The 14,545-nt window shown below is 53.4% G+C and overlaps 1 protein-coding gene across 7 annotated transcripts in view; it reads left to right on the top strand.

The window, feature by feature from the left end:
- Positions 1 to 3,949: 3,949 nt before the first annotated feature.
- The window catches only part of SSBP3 (single stranded DNA binding protein 3), a gene marked incomplete at its 3' end in the record, with an annotated part of 152,456 nt that continues 141,860 nt past the window's right edge, over positions 3,950 to 14,545 (top strand). For 6 of the 7 annotated variants that reach the window (XM_084244293.1, XM_084244294.1, XM_084244291.1 and 3 more), the window contains exons 1-4: positions 3,950 to 4,158; positions 5,235 to 5,307; positions 5,532 to 5,593; positions 8,240 to 8,324. In XM_084244293.1, coding sequence (XP_084100419.1) covers positions 4,103 to 4,158; positions 5,235 to 5,307; positions 5,532 to 5,593; positions 8,240 to 8,324 — 276 coding nt within the window. In that variant the 5' untranslated portion in view covers positions 3,950 to 4,102. The remainder of the gene's footprint in view (positions 4,159 to 5,234; positions 5,308 to 5,531; positions 5,594 to 8,239; positions 8,325 to 14,545) is intronic. The other variant, XM_084244292.1, reaches the window with a different exon arrangement.

The following is a 14,545-nucleotide window of genomic DNA, read 5'->3' as shown; positions in this document are numbered from 1 at the left end:
AGTGTTCATTCTCCTGTTCCCTTCACCGCTGCTGCTGCACACTGGAGGCTCACAGTAAAGACGCTCATTCTCTGACCCGAAGGGGCTCACATTCCTGTGGGGGAAATGCCCGCTTGACCGCACTCACGCCACATGGCCAACAGCAATCAGTCATGGTCAGCAGGAGGCACAGGGGCCACCAAGGGACATGGGTCCAGAAGGGGCTATGAGAGGGCTTCCAGGAAAGACTTTCTGGAGGAGGTACTCCCTGCCCAGGCTGGATTTTTGCAGAATTAGTAGGCGTCTATCTTAGGAAGAGGTTTTGGGGCAGAGGATTTCACAATACTGTAAGTGCTACAGGGTAAGAATTTTAGTCTGGTATATTACCTAGTGCTTAGAATAGTGTTTGGTATATAGCAGATGCTCAATAAACATGTCCTAAAGGGAAAATAGGAAGGAAGGTAAGTAGGAATAAACAGGGAGAAAGAGCGGGCAGACCTAGGGTTGGGCTTGGTGTATTCTGGAAACTGAAAGTGCAGTAGCTCCAGGTGGCTGTAGCTGGGGTGGGAGGAGCTGTCCTTATCTAATCCTTTAGTTGGTGGTGTCCATTTCTTATCTCCCAACTGGGCAGACTTGGAGCTACTTTGGGGATGGGACCATTTTTTCCTCTCTAGGACCCTGTGGCCCCTGGTGCATGTACTGAGTGTTAATGTGTACACAGGTACTGAGCCTGTGCCGGATGTTGGAGACACATAGATGACTCAGAGTTAATTCCTGCAAACTTCCCCCCACCCCAGTCTGGCTGGGAGACAGACAGTAAACAAATGGCTACAACAATGGGCAGAAAGAATGGAAAACTATTATGGAGGTTCAAGCAAATTGAGACCAAGCAGAGGGATAGAAGGATGGGGTTTGCACCAAGGGTGAGAAGAGGGAGGTTTTCATGGAGTAGATGGCCTTGCAGGGACATTAGTTTTAAAAATGACCAAAAAAGGGGATTGAGGCGTCAGGTATTCCAGCCAGAGACACAGAACCCAAAGATATGGTTCAGAAAAGGTGGGGACTGTGGGATCGAGTGGGGAAAGGTAAGATGGAACTTAGATGCCATTCTTGGGTGTTTGGACTTGCTTCATCTGACCGCATTTTGGATCATTTCACCAGCAGCTGCACACCTGGTTGGGGCTGTTGAGTGATCCGGTTTCCTGGGAACCCATTAGCTCCCTTCTCTGCAGCAGAGTGGGAGAGGGGTTTTTAGGACACCCTTTCTGCTGTCTCTGATCTCCTCCACTGACTTTTTAACCTTTGCTATGAATCTACCAAAGTGGGGCCTCATTCTGTGTCAAGCCCCAGCAAAGGGCAGACCACAGGCACAGCATGCCAGGCACAGGTCTCCCAACGTGCCACCCCTCTCTTACCACGCATGCTCAGGAAGGAGGTGCTAGTTCTTTTTGGAGGGTGGGAAAGAAAGATAGAGCAGGGAAATCTATATCAGACTCTCAAGAACTACTAGCGCACTAGGAACTCCCTTTCCCACTTGACAGATGAGGAAAATGATGCCGATATGCTGGTGCTGCAGCCCTTACACTGATAGGGCTCGGCCAACTTGGTAGAGAATGAGAGGTGGTAGGGCCAGGGAAGGGCAGGGCTTTCCTTTAGCCAGGACCTAACCAATACTCCTAATTTGTGGGCCTTGCAAACCCAAGATGAGTCAGGCTTCTTGTGAGTCAGTCTGTTGACAAGCCATCCCTGGCCATTCCTCGGCCATCAAAAATAGAAGTCCAGAGGAAGGGTATGAGGAGGCCTATTTAATTAGTGTGGGCTCTAAGGTACCTTAGGTTAGCCCTATTAAATTAAAACGCCTGGGGGAAAAAATAACTGTAATTATTTCCTTCTCTCCCCTATCGTTGTATTTCAACTCCCTCCCAACCTCCATGCTGCTCTCATTCACAAAACCTTTATTAAACTAGGGGCTACCACGTTGACAGCCATAGACTAGGATCCAGTGTTTCCCCTTTTTCTGCTCCCTTTCCCTGGGAGCTCTCAGCCCCGAAAGAGCAGCGTGTTTCCAGAGGCGGCTGTAGGGCCTGGCCGTATTCTAATTTAGGGAGGTTGTTACACTGAGCAGAACATTATTCCAAAAATGCACCCAGTCTCCTTCCTGAACCAATGCAGATCCGTTTGCTGCGGGGCATTTCTTTTACAAGCTCCTTTTCTCTCTTCTGCTGATCAAAATAAGCAAACTTTAACTGGGGGGGTGGTGGTGGTGATGATGCTTTATTTTCTTGAAATCTAGTTCCGAGTTTTCCTACTTGAAACGTGTTTTCCCCAGGACACTGACCTATCCTTTAATTGTTTGGTGCGAGGCATGTTAGGGGGAGGGGCGTTACTTGTTTATTGGAACAGCGCAGTTAAAAAAAAAAAAAATCAACCTAGGCTAACAGTTTCAAGGCTCCCCTAAAGATGTATCCAAACAGGCAGCCAATCAGCGCTTACACAGCTTTTTCTGCGAGACTCTTTTAAAGAGACAGTGCCCGCAGAGCTTCATCCCATTTAAAGAGAACCGCGCTCTAAAAACAGTCTGAAAATGGGGGGATCTTCCCCTATTCCTCTGCTTTCCGACCGTGAGCCTCTCTAGTGAGGGTCACACACGGTGTGCGCGGGGTTCCTGACGTGGGCAGAAAGGAGCCGGCAGCAAATAGCTGGGTCACCCTGCCAGCCCCCCCCATTTTCCCATTGTACACCTGGGTCACTGACAATGGAAGCCTCCCCTCCCCCTCCGCCCGACTCGCCCCCACTCCCCAATTTAGCTCCATTTATTTGAAGTTTGCACATTTCCGTGGCGCGCGCTCTGCGTCGCGGGGCGCCTAGGCGACGGCCCCCCTTTGAGCCGGCCCCGTCCCCCGCGGAGAAGCCGCGGGGCGAACTTGCCAGGGGTGCCCGTCCGTGGGCACTCAGGGGCCGGCAGCCCCTCGCCCCCGCCGCGCGCGCCCCCCGGCGCTGCCCCCCGACTCCCCGAAGCACGCCCAGGGCCGTGTTCGCGCGGCTCCCACTTTGGGGTTTTCCAAAGTATTTTAATGATCTAGTAAAGGAGCGGCCGCGCGCCCCGGCGCCGGCTCGGGCAGCCCCGCTCGCAGCGTGGAGCCGGGACCCCGCGCCCGGAGCCCGCCGGGGCGCAGAGGAGGCTCGGGGGGCGGGGCGGCCGGGCCGGGGAGAAGTCTGGGGTGCGGGTCGGGGTCGCCGCCCCGGGTGGGGCGGGGAAGGGGCGCTGCGGGCCGGGCCGCGGCGGGGGCGGCGAGAGGCCGCGGGAGGCGGACGTGGCGGGCGGGGGCGCGCGGCCGGGGAAGGGGTCCGCGCCCCCTCCCCGCCCCTCCCCTCCCCTCCCCTCCCCTCCCGCGCTGCCGCAGAGGCCCCCCGGCCCCCACGGTCCGCGCCGCGGGGCGCGCCGGCCACCCCGCTCCCCTCCCGGGCCGCGCGCCCCGAGCCCCCCGCCCCGTCCCCGGCCGTGCCGCCTCCCCGCGCCCCCCGAGAGCGCGGCTCGCGCCCCCGCGCACCCCCGGCGGGTCCGCGGGAGCCGGGGCCGCGGTCCGCGGAGGCGGCCGCCGCGGGGACTGGCGCGGCCGGGCGCTGACAGGGCGTCCCTCCCGGCCGCCGGGCCCGCCCCCGCGCGCCGATTGGCGGAGGCGGCTGCCCGTCGCGCCCGCGGCCGCCCGCCCCGCGCCGCGCCGGGGTAGCCACGTTCGGTTGCGCTCCAAGTAGACCAGCGGCAGCGGCGGCGGCGGCGGGGCCGGAGGCGCAGGAGGCGGCGCAGGCGGAGCCGGGCGGGCGGCGCGGGCGAGCCAGGGGCACCGGGCCGGCGGGCGCGCGGCGGCGGCGCACCGGCACCCAGGCCGAGCCCGCGCGGGAGGAGTTCCAGGGCGATGGGGCCGCGGCCGGGGCTGACGCTTTGACAGCTGGAAAGAGCGCGGAGCCAGCGCCCGGGGGGAGGGAGGGGAGCGCGGCCAGGGGAGCGCGAGCGCCGGGCGAGTGAGCGCCGGGGAGGGGGCCGGGGCGAGGGGCAGCGCGGGAGCGGCCGGAGCGCGAGCGGCGGCGGCGGCGAGGCTCGGCGCCCTCTTCTCTGCAAACCATGTTTGCCAAAGGCAAAGGCTCGGCGGTGCCCTCGGACGGGCAGGCTCGGGAAAAGTAAGCCCTATTTTCCAAGTGGCGGCCGCGCCGCCGCCGGGCTGCGGGCGGGCTGCGGGCGGGCGGCGGGAGGCAGGTGGGCGGGCGGCGAGGGCTGCTGCGCCCCGGGCCCCGGCGCCGCCCGCCCGGCCCCTTCCCCGAGGCCGTGGCGCGCGGCGTGGGAGAGCCCATTGTTGGGAGCCGGCGGAGCTTGGGGTACGGGGAAGGGGCGGCGGGGGGGCCCGCCGCGGGGCGGGGGCACTTGCTGGCCGCGGGGCGTGCCGGGCGCGGAGGCCGGCGGCGCGGGGTGGGCGAGGACCCGCGGGCGAGCCCGGGCGCCCGCCCCAGCCCTGCGCCCTGCGCCCGCCGCCGGGGCCGCACTTTGCCCACCGGGCGCGGGCAGGGGGCGCGTGGCTTCTGCGGCCCCGAAGGCTCCTTTTGTCCGCCCGCGGCGTGAGGAGTGCGTGCCGGGGGCTTTGTTCGGCCGGGAGCGCTCTCCCTTCCCTGCCCTCGGCCTCCGCGCCGGCCCCGCGCCCTCCGGGGCGCCGCGCTGGGCAGGACCGGCGGCGCCGGCTCGGCCTTAGGCTTGGGGGACAGTTGTTGGGTGGGGGGGGGGTGAGGGTGGCGCTTTGCTGCCCTCTCCAGAGCGCGCTGAACACCCCGGAGTCCGCGGCTGAGTCTCCTCGGACCCTCAGCGCCGGGGAGAGGGTGGCGAAAAGTGGGTTGGGGAAAGGAGGGAGGCTCTGGGGTCGGCGGCTTGCGAGTTTGAGACACCAGGGAGGTTTGGCCCCGACGCTACTTGGAAGTTCAAGTTTGGGGGCTACTCTGCAGTCCCCACGGCTTGAGGTGACGCGTCCCCTGCTATCCACCCACTAATTGATCTCACTCCAGCACCAGGCAGGGCCAAGCTGGCCTCACACCTCTGCTTGGGGCCACAATGGGACAGCGCAGACAGGGCTCAAGCCGGCTGGCAAGGTCCTGGAGCTAGCGCCCAGGGCGATCTGACGCCTGCTCTCTCTCTCTCTCTCTCTCTCTCTCTCTCTCTCTCTCTCTCTCTCTCTGTCCCTCTCTCTCTCTGCCTCCTGCCCACTTTCCAGGTTAGCTTTATACGTCTACGAATACTTACTGCACGTAGGAGCACAGAAATCTGCACAGACCTTCTTGTCCGAGGTGAGTGGAACTGCCCCATCATCCAATTTCTTGACACCCCCTCCTCCCCACTATTCTTAGAGCCTTTGTTTTCAGGAGCAGCCACTGTGGCCACCATTTTGAATTTTTATCACCTTTTGGCATTTATTGTTAGTTGGTCTTCACAGCCTTTTGGCTCTGGGAAGCCCCCAGCCCACCCCCGCCCCTCTGCGCCTCTAAGCGGATCTCTGCTCTCTCCTTTCTAGATTCGATGGGAAAAAAACATCACGTTGGGAGAACCGCCTGGGTTTTTGCACTCCTGGTGGTGGTAAGTTTGTGTGATAGTTTTGTACGTGTGTTTGTTTTGTTCTGAGCCCCTGATCCAAGGGAACAAAGAAGGGAGCCCTGGAGCAGGCCCCCCACCCCTTAGCCCTAGGCGTTGCAGGCAGCGGGCACCTCTGGGCACACAGAGCAGGGCTGACCAAGGAGGAAAAGGGCAGAGGAGTCTGGTGCCTACAAAGTTTTTGCCTCCTTTTCCCTCTTCTCTTGGGAACTTACTAAATTGTGCCTGGTGTTTGACTAGAAACTTTACTTTCTCTTCTCACGCTGGGGTACCAGGTAGGGGCTTGCAAAAACCTTGAAGGATTTTTGTCAATTCTGCATGCTGCTTTAATTAGAGGGAGCAGGGGGCAGGGCAGGGTGGAGGGGATACAGGTCTGTTTTACAATCATCCCTTCCTTTTTTCCTCTGTGAACTAAGAACCTTAAGAGTGAAAGGCTGCTGGGGCCTTTTCAAGGCACCCTGAGCAAAAACCAGAAGGGACTGCCACTTCCTTTAAAGATACTGATTCAGACTGACTGGACCTTCCTTTCTTCTGTGGGCCCTGCCCCCCAGCCCAGCATCCCTAAAACCACGAGGTTTCATTTTACTAAGAACCTTAACTGGTCCCTGTTGACCTCGCAGAATCCCTGTAGTTGGGAATTTGGGGGTGCTCTCTTATTGGTGACCCTCTACCAGGCCCCTGACCACAGGTCTTGTGCCAGTTTTCGGCAGACAGGAGAGCGGTTTAGGGTCAGCGGGAGCAAGTTGCCCCGAGTGTGACACCTGGGTGTTTTGTGAGACCCATTGGGGGTGTCTCTGGCTTCCTTTTGAAAAGGAAAACAAAGTAAGAGTGGCTTTTGGTATTTTGGTGAAGTTCAGGAAAATGGAGTGCCATGTCTTGGGATCTCAGCGTGTTTACCTGACTGCCAACTCAGGTTACTGTTTCAAGTCTTTGAAATGCAGGGGGATGAAGTGTCTGTTCTAACTTGCGTCGGGAAAATGAGTTTTTAATTACTTCTGCCAACCTCGGAACTGCCGTTCTGGAGGTATGTGGTGTGGCGTAAGGATTCTACCTGTAGGAGTGGGTGATAGGTTTTCTGTGGTTATTTTTGTAGGGAAGCGTGTGGATGGGGTTGGTGGGTCTGACTATTGTGGATTTTTTGCAGAAACTTAGACTTTTGAGCAAAAGAGTCACTTAGAAAAGGCAGGGGAATTTGTGGCACTAGAAATCTTTTGACATGTGGGAGAGTTAAGCATATGTGTGCACCTTTGGAGAACAGAGGGGAATGTTCTCTTAGACCCCCACACAGCTCATACAAGTCCCCGATTTTCCTGTTACTGCCATAGTCCCCTGAAACTTCTCCATCCTTGTCTTAGCCCCACTTATGAGGAGAGAGAGAGTGACGTGCTAGACTCCAGCAGCGGTGGCTCTGACTGGCTGTGGCTGTGGCCTTGTTAGTTATAAGTTTCCTCGTGAGATTTGACACTGAGCAAATGACCGTGGCTTTGGAATGGGAGGAAGCAGTCGAGCTGATCCAAAGAGGGGCAGGCTGCGATATCCACACACCTTGAGTGAGATGCTTGTCTGACTGGGAGACGTGGCAGTCGAGATGATTTTTTTCTGTGCTGCCTGTTAGTGGCCGGGACTGAAGCGCGAGGGTGGGAGTGAGACTTCTGCTACATTGCCCATGCTACTCTTCAAGCAGGTTCCCATCCCTGGGCCTTGGCTCTTGACCTTGGAGAGGGTTTCTCAAACCCCTTGTCAGTACCATTGGCAACCCTTTTTTGGTGTAGGTTTTACCGGTTGACAAGAGGCCTGTCTTGTCTGCCTGTTGTCATGTAATACAAGGTGTTGGAGTGATCATGGAGGGGGATGAAGCAGGAATGTCTAGGGCAGCTCCCTCTCCCCTCCCCTACCTCCTCTTCGCTAGACGGGTGAACAGGTGCCTCTCTGAGGAGGGCTCTCTGTTTCAGCATGAAAGGACAAGATACTTGTTCATCCATAAACTCTCCTTTGGCTAATTGATGTCTGTTATTGAGAGGGGAGGGGAGGGAAGGAATGGTTTTGCATAAGGGACTAAGTGAGAGTGGGGGTGAGGGAGGAGAGGAGGGGCTATTGGTCCTGAGATTAAAAATCTGTAGATTCTTTTTATTGCCAGGATCCCCGAGACTGCCTTGAATGTGAATCGTGATCATGTCCTGACTTCGACAATTTAACCTTTTTACAAAATGCAGCCGGTTGGATGGGGTGGAGGGAGGAGGGTTGAAGGAGCATAGATAAGAGAGTCATGGGTTCTCATCCAGATTCCTGACTGCACTATGTGTGCATCTGTGGGTGGGTGGTACTAACTTGTCGCATTTCAGTTGCCCCTTGTATAAAGTGGGGGATTAAATCACTTACCGTAGTCACCAGCAGTATCTGTGTGAGGCACCCACATAGTGAGTGCTACTAGATCCTCTTCTGGCAGTGGCTGGCTTGCCAGAAGAGGTTGGGTCCATTTTGTTTTCTAGGCTGAGTTTGCCCAACGAATGCCGGTAGGGGGAAGGAATCTTCGGGAGACCTGGAGCTGTTAGCCCTGTGCATTGTGCACTTGCCGTTGGGCATACAAGTAATAATTAGTAACCTGATCTTATTTTATTTTTCAACTTGCAGTGTATTTTGGGACCTTTACTGTGCAGCTCCTGAAAGGCGAGACACTTGTGAACATTCAAGTGAAGCAAAGGCCTTTCATGATTACGTGAGTAACAAATTTTTAATCCTGGCAATAATTACAGGGTTGGATAGCTCTAACTTCTTTAGTACCAAAAGCAAACACAGCCAATTGGCAGTGGTCTTTGTTTTCTCCTTGCCTTTCTTTCTGTTCTGCCCACCTCCCTGCGACCTCTCCCCGTCCCCTCTTCCAGCAGCTTTCTGTCTTGGTGCACGGTATTTCATAATGCTGTAATTATGCAAAAGAGCGTAGATACCTATCTGGAGAATTACATGGCGTTGTGCAGGGCTCAGCCATGTGAGGTTTATGTTCAGAATGGACAGTTTGCTAGGAGTGTACTGAGCCTCTTTGGTGTTGGTTTAAACGAAAAAAATGATCACAACCAAAAAAATTAAATAAATAAAAGCAAATATGAAATCTGTGTTTTGGAGTAGAGGGGGTGGTACAATGATAATCTGACGACATTGAGACTCGTACTATTTTCCAAAGACCGATTTTGCAAATTACATTGGGGGTGGGGGTGAGTTTGGACAGGGGACTCATGTCGTGTCCATGAAGACTACGTGTGCTTTAAGGATCAGGACTGGTTTATAATAGTCTTCTGAAGATAGTTAACTTAACGTTGCAGTGCTTTTTCCTTACCTGCTCGCTACTTGGGTGAGTGTCTTCAGATTGATGAAAAGCATACAAGAGAGATGTTTGCCACATGTCTACCTTCCGTGACAGTTCCCCTTAAAAGAAAAATTTGAACTTCCGCACCCTGCAAACCTGAGTTGGAGTCAGTCTTTACACAGATGATACACGGTTAAGATCTTCTGGGAGCAATGTCAGGGGAAGTACCCAAATCTGTCTCCTTCCATTCTACTTCCTGTCAGCCTTGTAGGCTGCGTGTGCCCCTCTGAGTGTGCACATGTGCACTTAAGAAATGACTTGTTCCATCTCTTCTGCGTGAGGTGGATGGGAATGGTCTTCCGGCCCTAGGCATGGAAGTTGGTTGCTTGAATGTCATCAAGGCCGCCCACTTGGTCAGATCATCAGTGTCCCTTATACAGAGTTTGAAACTGGCGTAGGAATCCAGAACCCATCTGGTTGAGTCTCACAAGTGGTCAGAACCCATTATTGAGAATATCTTCATGGTGGAATTTCTCCTGTAATATGAAGAGATGGAGACTCAGCTGAGTCTCACTAGTTTTAAGACTATTCAAAGTTGATGTGATTTTGACATGATCAAGAAGTCAATTTCCTTGGAGTGGAATGCTGAGGAAATCGACCAGTTCTTGTGCCCTTTTCAGGGTTGAAAAAGACAAGTTGGCGATTGGTACTTCCAGGCTGGTAAACTCTTTTTTTTTTTTTTTTTAAAGATTTTTATTTATTTATGTATACAAGAACTAGGGTAGAGATCAGAGGTGGGGGTGTGTGAGAGGATTCACCAGAGACAGAATGGGGAGCAGAACAGGCAGACTGATCAAAATACACTGCTGAAGGGAGCAGTGGGTGAGTCAGGAGGGGTCTGCTGCGCCATGTGGGTAGCTCCCTGGCAGGCCGGGGATTGAACTCATGCTGCAGAGGCTGGGACAGCTTCATAGGTTGCGTCTTAACCACTTGTGCCACTAGGGAGGCCCAGGTCTGGTAAACTCTTAGTAGTATAAGGTGAGTTGATTGGTTTGCTTGCAGTATAGTTCTTCTGGGAAAATCGAAGGTGATCATGGTAGTTTCCTGAGTTGGAGATGGGGGGAGGAGACTAAGGTGTGTTAGCCATATAAAAATGATGAGTTTGACCTTTGTGCTTAGTAAAAATCTTACCTTTTACTTTTTTTTAAACGTATGAATGATCAATTCTTGTGTGGCTAGTTTTCCACTGCTATGCAGATGGTTTTATTTGAGAGTGGGGGATGGGTGAGCGTGCCTATTTCAAGTCAATCTCTTGCTTGACGTAGGATATCTCTGCTGTCTTTTGCAAGACACCGTTTAGAGAAGTTAATAATTTTTAACAAAAGTTTGGGGTTCTAGTAAATGTGAGACTGGCAATTTGTGGTTTGGTCTGCCATCTTGAAATAGTGTTGTGGCAGCAGAAGTGTGCATGGACTTGCGCTCAGTAATTTAAGGAATGGCAGCAGAGTTGTATGGAGATTGCTGTGGTGGTTGTAGTAGATGTTTAGAAGATTCTACCAGGAAAAGGAGATGACACCATTTGAGGTCGGGGGTTCACAGATTTTGAGACCAAAACCTTATTTTGCTGGATTGGGGATTCACCTGGTGCCATGTGGGAGGAAGGATGGAGTGAAGAATGGAGAACATCTGTATTGTGAGGAAGAACCGGGAGGCCTTGAGTTGTAGGGGTAACAGTAAGGAAGCAAGTTGCAACTTAAGTATTTATGAAAATTAAGAAAAGGAACTCTTTTTTTCTCTTTGTCTTTCTCAAGTCTTCAACCTTTCTCTTCATTCGCTTGGCTCCCATCTAGTTAGCCTTATTCCTTCTTGCTGGAATTGTTGCTGTAGCCTCTTTCTTGACCCCTTCCGCTTGTTTGGAATGTATACCTCTCTCATCCATTCAAATCCTACCCATCTTTTAAGTTCTTCTTGGAGGACAATTATGATCATTCTCTGCATCCTCCTGTTGCTGCTCCATCTCAGTGTTTATAAAAACCACTTGTCCATGGCCTTAGTTGGCAGCGTCCCATGCGATAGGCCCGTGCTGAGCCACGTGGGTTCTCTCTCTTGTTTCAAGGTACCACTGGCCCTGTGAGTGAAGGCATGTTGTTAATTCCATTTTGCAGATGGAGAAACTGAGGCCCAGAAAGGGTAATTCACACTTGGAAAGTGGCAGAGTTAGGATTGAAACATGGCCATTTCTGACTCCAGAATTGGTTCTGCTCATGCCGCTGTAGCTCAGTCTCCCAGTGTTTGTGCCTATTCTGATTAACTTCTCATGAAGGTTTATCTTTCCAACCACAGCTTATAATTTTTTCCGCCAGAAATCATGAACTATTAATCTTTGTAACTCCCACAATAACTTGCACATAGTAGGCACACTTGCTAATGAAAGAGTTAAGGAACAGTGGGCAAGAAAAAAAAAATAGGTAATTTGGGGTCAGTGAGTAACCTGGTTTGGAACAGCCAGTGGAATATGGGAAGATGTTCTGTCGGTGACATCATTTTTAATGGGTGATCTTGAGCCAGGTGATCGTAATGTGGGTTTACTAGTCTCCTTAAATCCTTTATTGAGAGGATAAAGTGGAGTATAATTACTGACCCTCCGTTTCCATCAAGGGCATTCAAAGATTCTCATGGTATGGGGGGTCCAATACCAGGTCAGTGTTTATGGGGCGGGGCCTGCGGAAGGGCCCACAGGGCTGGAAAGGACCTCTGTGGAAAGATCCTGGTTCTCTTAGGGAAGTAATGTTGTGTTCTCCCCTTCCTGAAGGCTGGGTCAGGCGTTGGATCATCTCAAAGGCTCCTTTAGGTCAAGGCTAGGCTGTTGGGTCTGGAATGAACCAGGTGACTCAGCGAGACAAGGGGTTTAAATTTTCTCTGAATTGGTGAGTTTTTGAGTCATAGTCTATTTTCCCCCACACACCTGGCAACCTCAGTGTTCTTGGCTCGCTGTTGATAAGCCCCAGTGCCCTGATGTTGACCACACGAAACACAGAGTGATGGAGGCTTCCGTCTCCTGAGTGGGCTTTTCTGAGAAATTGGTTTACCTGGTCGGAAAAACCCCAGAGGCTTGGGAGGAGGCTCACAGGGTCCCTGCCTGTGGGTTCCCTGCACTCCCCTTTTAGTCCGAGTGCTGACCTAAGCCCCTGAGGTCCTGTTGGGCTCTTCGAACCGCTGTTGTCAGCTCCTGGCCATCGTGGAGAGGACTCTGCTCCCAGCTGCACACGGGTTTGCTGCGGCGTCCTGGGCCACCTTCTCTAGTACATGTGCTGCTTTTCCTCCAGGGTCTGTGGGGTGGGTAGAGTCTTTGTTGCCATCTCAACTACCACCAGCCCTTTCCTTCCTTGTGGTAGCTAATTTCGTTCTCCTTTTGGTGCTAAGGCCCAGAAGTGGCCCCTGAGCGGGGAGGGAGGCCCTCGCTCCTGCTGCTGGACTTTTTTTGACACTTTGTCAACACCTGCCTGGTTTGGCCGCATAGCTGCCTTGTTGATCAGGTTTCATTATCAGATCTCATCCCCATTTTACACACGGGGAAATGGAGGCCTTGAGTTTGGATGGCTCATCCAAGGGCATGTAGCCAGGTGCCGTGACTAGATGCGCGTCTTTCAGCTTCCACCTCTCAGCTTTGGGCAGCAGAATCCCTGCAAAACCTCGAGAAGGAATTTATATTCACAGAAGAAATGAAATTAGCAGAGAATTAAACTGAAGCCCTGGGAGGTGAGTTGCAGAGTCACTGCTGAGTTGGGCCCTGAGCTCTAGGAAAGGTTTGCTATGGTGCAGTAGCTCCTTTGGCTGGGAAAATGGGATCAAAGCTGTGGCTTTTCCTTCCAGAAAATACATACATCTCCCCACAAAGATTTTGGACATGATTTCAAGAGGTTCATAGACTGCTGCCCCCAATTCCAAGCTCTTCTGTGATCCCCAGTGAAGAACTTGGGAAGCATAGTGGGCGTGGAGTCCCATGACCTTGGAGTCTCTGATTCCCTGCTCTGAAGATGAAGGGGTCCCTTCCAGTTCTGCCTTGTAGCCCCCAGCTCAGCCTCAGCAGGGCTGGCTCCCTCACCACTGTGCACTCCCCACCCCGTAGGATCTGCTGATCCCCCTCCACCCCAACTCTGAGCCTTTGTCTCCAGGAGGGTTGGTTAAAGTAGAAAAGTGCCCCAGAGTCGTGGGCGTGGACGGGAGCTGAGGTATTTGTGGCTCTGTGGCAGGGGTCCAGCGTCCTTGGTGGGTTTGAAATAGCAAAGTGATATTTGAGAGGGCTCTCCTTGGATGTGCTGAGCTGAGGTTCCTGCCAGGCAGGGAGTGTCCATGCCTGCCAGAACCCTTTGGGGGTAGGGGGTTGAGAGGGTGGCAGTGCAAGCAGGAGTGGAGGAGGCTGCAGCTGGGCCCCTGAGTAGCTGGGGGCGTGCTCTCCCCTATGATAAGCCAGCCCAGCTATCTGCCCAGAGGTCCTGGCAAGTTCACGGCGCTGCCTTTGGCTCTGACCCTTGGCACCATTGTGTGGCAGATTAAAAAAACAAAACATACACACAGTTGTTTCTTTCCTCACTACGCTTGTGTTGAGTCCTTTCTTCGGACCCCTACCCCATTTGCTGCAGTTCCTCTTAACCCCAGAGGCTGCCAGATTCCTCCATCGGTAGCTAATTAAACACTAAATGAGTAACTGGAATTGCATTTTGCCAGAATCCAGGCAGTGCGGCCACCTTAATGGGTTTCAAGTGGCGGCAAGACCCCAAATTGAAAATCCTCGCCCTTTATTTCAAGGCAGGAGGTGGGGGGGGGGTGGAGAGGGGGGAGTGGTGGGGACCCAAACAAAGTTTTTGGCAGTGGTCACTTCATTTGAACTCCAAGACCAGCCGTGTGCACCAGTCTTTGCATAATGCCAGCTTTGTTAGCTAAGCATTTGCAAACTTGGACCGGGAGTTAGCTCTGTGCCAGCCACCGTGCCAAGGGAGCCGGGAGACACCCTACCCTCCCTGCAGCGCCCCTTCGGCCAGCTTAGTTTTCTAAGGGAAGTGGATTCTCTAGTGGGGACCTCAAACCAGAGCCACCTTGCCCCCTTCCCTCGACCTCCCGCCTGTGTGTGTGTGTGTGTGTGTGTGTGTGTGTGTGTTTAAGTCTTAAGAGGGAGAAGTACAAGGGAGGTGTGTGTGCTTGAGGGCCTGTCAGCCAAGATAACAGAAATGTTACACTAGCTCTTGCCTTTATAATAGTGTCTAGGGCTTAGCGTATTTAGAAAAATTAATCTTTTTTAGCTTGGTAATAATTCTGACCACGGCACAAGTGCATTAGACGATTCACATAAACTTCTTTAATACATGTTGCTGGGAGCTTATTGGAAATAGACAATAATGATTGTTTGTTTTTGATTCGCCAGGGTTATGGGGTTTTCTATAGCTTCGGCGATGAGTTTTAGAAATGTTTCTTTCCGTGTTATGCTTTTCTTCTCCACCTGGCATCCTCTGGATTTTGAAGGGTTGGGCTGGGACTGGTGGTTGGGACATATGTCTGAGTTCCAATCCCCATTCTGTCCTTTCCTGCTGGGGCAGACTTTCTGGTCCTGTTTCCCATATGTCGAAGGGGGAATGGCG

This window comes from Talpa europaea (genome assembly GCF_964194135.1).
Source record: "Talpa europaea genome assembly, chromosome: 9".
NCBI lineage: Eukaryota > Metazoa > Chordata > Mammalia > Eulipotyphla > Talpidae > Talpa > Talpa europaea.
This window is presented reverse-complemented; position numbering and strand designations above follow the sequence as displayed.